Source organism: Solanum pennellii, chromosome 1, assembly GCF_001406875.1.
Source record: "Solanum pennellii chromosome 1, SPENNV200".
NCBI lineage: Eukaryota > Viridiplantae > Streptophyta > Magnoliopsida > Solanales > Solanaceae > Solanum > Solanum pennellii.
In genome coordinates, this window is record NC_028637.1 from 16,953,928 (window position 1) to 16,958,280 (window position 4,353).

Here is a 4,353-nt window from a genome sequence, read left to right on the forward strand (position 1 = left end):
TAAGAGTACAAGATTTATGATGAAGTTCCGTATGACCCCCAATAGAGGTGAGACCAGTGTTATGAAAGGCGTCAAGCACAAAAAAACTCTTAAGGTTCACTGAATCTTTAATGAAGAAAGGTGCAAATAGACAAAAAAATACAAATGTGTATGAGCAGTCCAAGACTACTAATTATAAGCACGATAACAATTATACAGACAAAGAAATTGAAAACTTATGATAAGTGAAATACCAATTCTTTAGTGTCACCTTTTCAGGATTATGCTCATGGGCAAGGAAAAATAAGTGATAAAGCCTTCATGACGACATTGAAGCGCCCGCTAAGCAAGCAAGCACCCAACATGTTTTATTCCATGCTTCAGGGCTCAAGCACGCCTTTGACAGCACTGGGCGAGACAAAAATCAAACTGTGTACTGCTATACAAATCATTTAACAAATCTGTGAAGCCTAGTTGCATGTTTAAGGCTACTGATAATGTTTCCACCATATAGAGAAAGAGAATCTCAAGAGGAGCAACTGGAACATGTACAAATGCCTTTCCTCAAGAATAGAACAAATATAAAAACCCATTATCATTTAGCACTTGAAAAGTATCGTTTACTACAACGAGAAAGTTCGTTATGATTAAAGAAAATGATGAGAACTCTAGGTTTCCTGCCTTTGTCAATCCGAAACTATCTCACTTATGTGAAGGAGGCTGAAATATGTTAAACACATGCTAAGAAAAGAAAACAAAAAGATTTTCTGCCACTAAATTTACATTTTGACAGCTGAGTACCATAACTTATGGTCCAGGATCTCATTTTATGAGAGAGAGGACTCACTCTAGTTCACAATATGTTGGTGCAGCTTTCAGGTACCTGCATAAAAAAGTTAAGATATCCAATTAATCACTATTAAATAACAATGAAAAAAGGAGGGCATAAGGTCGCTTCTCTGCAACTCACATTCTAAAAGTTGTATTTTCCACATAGCTGCCTAGGAGGCAAAGAATGTCATCACATCTTCATCAAGGAATAGTTCCAAATCACCAGTATCTAATGGACTTGGGACATCAAGCTCAAAGTTAAACGGACTGCTGAGTCTAGCATAATCTGGAGAGCCACTAGTGATCGGAGATGCAAAATGCATCTCAGCTGGTCTGTCATGATCATTCTGAAATGCATCTTTCCCATAATGGTGGTCCTCTCTGGACATACCATTTCTATCTCCATGAAGCACTGCTGATCTAACTCCAGAATCCTGTGGCTTAATCTGAGGCTGACCGAATGCCAAGTGAGACTGCTGCTCTTCATGAGCTGATCCAAATTCAGCTGATGGTGTAAAATATTGATATACGGGGGGTTTATGCAAGTTTGAATATTGAGATCCATGAATGAAACCCGAATACTGTAGTTCATGATGTAGGACAGAACTTTGAGATCCATTATGCAACCCATTGTTTGGAGGTCCATAATGAAATATGGAATTTGGAGGTTCATTATTCATCCCAGAAAACTGAGGTCTGCTCTGCAATTGGGTATCATGAAGCTGGCGCTGCACAACGGAATCTTGAGTTCCAGGATGAAACCTTGATTCATATGGGACAACCTCAGAATTTTCCAACATAGGATAAATAGATGGCCCATTGCCAACGAATGTTTCCTCTGTAGAGACTGCATTAGCTGATGGAACCATAGAAAGGTTGGACTCTTCCAATGGTAAGTCAGACTGACCCTCAGAGTTTCTCTCCACAGACTTCCTCGGTACCATCATATTGTTCTCTGGTTGGCTTTCATTTGCAATGTACCCAGAAAACTGCGCATTGGAATTGTTCATATCAGGTAAGGAGTTTCTAGCCACGTCATCAGGTTGCTGCTCACTGGGAGACAGTTGAGTCTGTTGAAAGTTTGACCTAGCACGTTTTCTTCTTCGACGTTGTCCATCTCCCTGCTCCTTACTTTGGTGAGATTGAGGAACATCAGTTAGAGGACGAGCATCCAATGGTTCATTTCTCCTCTCATCTCTAGATGAAACAGAGACATTAACATCATCAACATCATAATCACTGTCACTATCAACAGAAGATTTCTTTTTGTCACCATGACCTCTAATAGGTGCCTCACTTATGCTAGATGACCCATTGTCATTGGTTTGTAGCCGGATAGTGGATTCCTCTCTGCTTAAAACAGCTAACCATATTGAGCTCTCCTTTGCCGTCATCTTATCCTGTAAACACTTTGACTGCCGCACTAGTCTCCTGATCTTTGCAATATCAGGTGACATATGCTTTATAACAGCAGTTAGAACACCAACTTTAAACATTTTCTTTAAATCATGTGGCTTCTTATACGGTGGTTTCTGACCCTTAGGCAGACCCATTTTCACCCACCATTCGTCATTCCCTGATGGCCACCACGGTGGTGAGACACCTTTCTCCAATGGGTACTTCCGCTGAGGTGGATCGCAATGTTGCATTAAAGAAGACAAAAGGGACCCCAAGGTTGCATCTTGCAAGTCCTGCAGAACACTTTGTGGGTTCCCATTTTGATTGCTGATACCCTCTCCTTTTGAGTGACATTCTGCTTCATACTTGGCTATTGCAGCAGGACCATTCTTATCAAATTTCACCTTCTCCTTCCACCAAGCTCTTATGTTATCAGATGAACCACTGACTGGTTTACCCTTCTCAGGTATAATGCCATAAACAAATCCTCGAGCCTTACAGACCTCCATGAGTTTCAACATGTACTTCAAAATCCCATCTTGAGCTCTTGACATCTTTTTTCGCCGAGCTTGATCAGTGGTTTGCTTGTTTTTCTGCTTCTCTGCAGCTTGTTGTGCAGCAATTTTCTGCCTTTCCTTAAGCCTCTTGAGCTTGACACGATCCTTCCACATACGCCTCTCCAATTCCTCAGGATCAATCTCTTCATCACTAACATCTTTTTCTGCTATATTGTCGCACCTTATGTCATCGACTTCAATGTCCGAGCTGTTTCCCAATCCATCAGCATCAATCATACAGTACTCCATCCAAAACCAAATGAAAACAAAAATATACACACCTAATGAAAATACACTAATCCTTGACCCCCTTAATTCATTAAAACAGCAATCCTCAAAGTATCACAAAATTCAACAACTAACAAAACCCGAATAATCACACTCCAATAACCAAATACTCATTTCTCAATATCCCACATCATTTCTAGAATTCTCAAGCATAAACCCACCTCAGAAATTCCATCTATTCATATAATTCAACCAAAAAGACTGTCAATTCATACACCCAACATCTCAAAGATACCATAAATCAATTACATCAAAACAGAAATAATCCGGAAAAAATAACCATAAAACCCAAATTAAATACATAGCGAAAAAAATCATCGAACTTCAATTTCTTCCAAATAATGGTAGATTTGCTCATATCCATCTAGATTTTACATTAATTTACTCGAAAAAAAAATAAACAAAAAATCTTCGGGGACTTTAAAATTCAACAGTCTAACCTGATATCAATTCCAATCTCATCCATCACAGCCATGCGCAAAACATGAGTTTCCAACAGATTAAACCCAAAAAGTTTAGCAGATTTTCCAACAATATTTTTCTTTAGCTAAAGGGAAAAAGGAACCGACTAGGAAAAGGCAAAAGGGGTTTAGAAATGGATGAACAAAATGTAAATGCAGAAATGTATCTTGTGAATTTTTTGTATAAAGAAGAGAGAGAAGAAAAAATGGTTGAAAATCCCAAATATTCTTTACTTTTATATAAAAAAAAAAAATTATATATATATATATAGAGAGAGAGAGAGAGATGGGTTTTACGTCCAAAATAAAAAAGTCAATCAAAAAATAAACCAATTAATGATTTTTGACTTGTTTTAAATATTTTTTTACTTTGTTGAGAAATTAAAAATAGACTCAAAAATATATTTGATCAATTTTAAAATCAATTTAAATACGCTCTTAATTAGCATATTAAATAATGATTCATATACTATCTCCGTCAAACAGTAAGTTTTTCATAGATCTTATAAATATTTTGAGTTATCAATTATTTTTTACATAGTTTACAAATATATAAATTTCATTTCAAAAAAATGAAAATTTCATGCGCAAATTTCCGATCAAACTTATATTGTTTGACTTTCAAAACATAAGATGTGTCATATAAATTAGAACAGAGAAAGTATTATTTTATTATATTATCTTTATTTATTAATATTTAATAATGAATTTTAAAAGTTATCTAATGAATAAATAATTAATATTAAATATATATAAAAAATGCTATATATTTTTAAATATTTTTAAAGTAAAAAATTAATTTTTAAACAACAAACAAAAAAAATGAATAGCATGTATCT

General features: G+C 35.9%; 1 protein-coding gene across 2 annotated transcripts; it reads right to left on the reverse strand.

Moving 5' to 3' along the window:
- Nucleotides 1-550: 550 nt before the first annotated feature.
- On the reverse strand, nucleotides 551-3,735 carry LOC107015017 (ETHYLENE INSENSITIVE 3-like 3 protein). 2 transcript variants are annotated; one of them, XM_015216262.2, is made up of 3 exons: nucleotides 3,494-3,735; nucleotides 950-2,973; nucleotides 551-862 (listed from the first exon to the last, which is right to left on the reverse strand). In XM_015216262.2, exons 1-2 carry the CDS (start codon nucleotides 3,526-3,528, stop codon nucleotides 981-983), a joined length of 2,028 nt encoding a protein of 675 aa, XP_015071748.1. In that variant the 5' UTR covers nucleotides 3,529-3,735; the 3' UTR covers nucleotides 551-862; nucleotides 950-980. The 2 variants fall into 2 exon arrangements, with proteins under 2 accessions (XP_015071748.1, XP_015071039.1); XM_015215553.2 differs by having other exon boundaries at nucleotides 950-3,228.
- Between the last annotated feature and the right edge of the window lie 618 nt (nucleotides 3,736-4,353).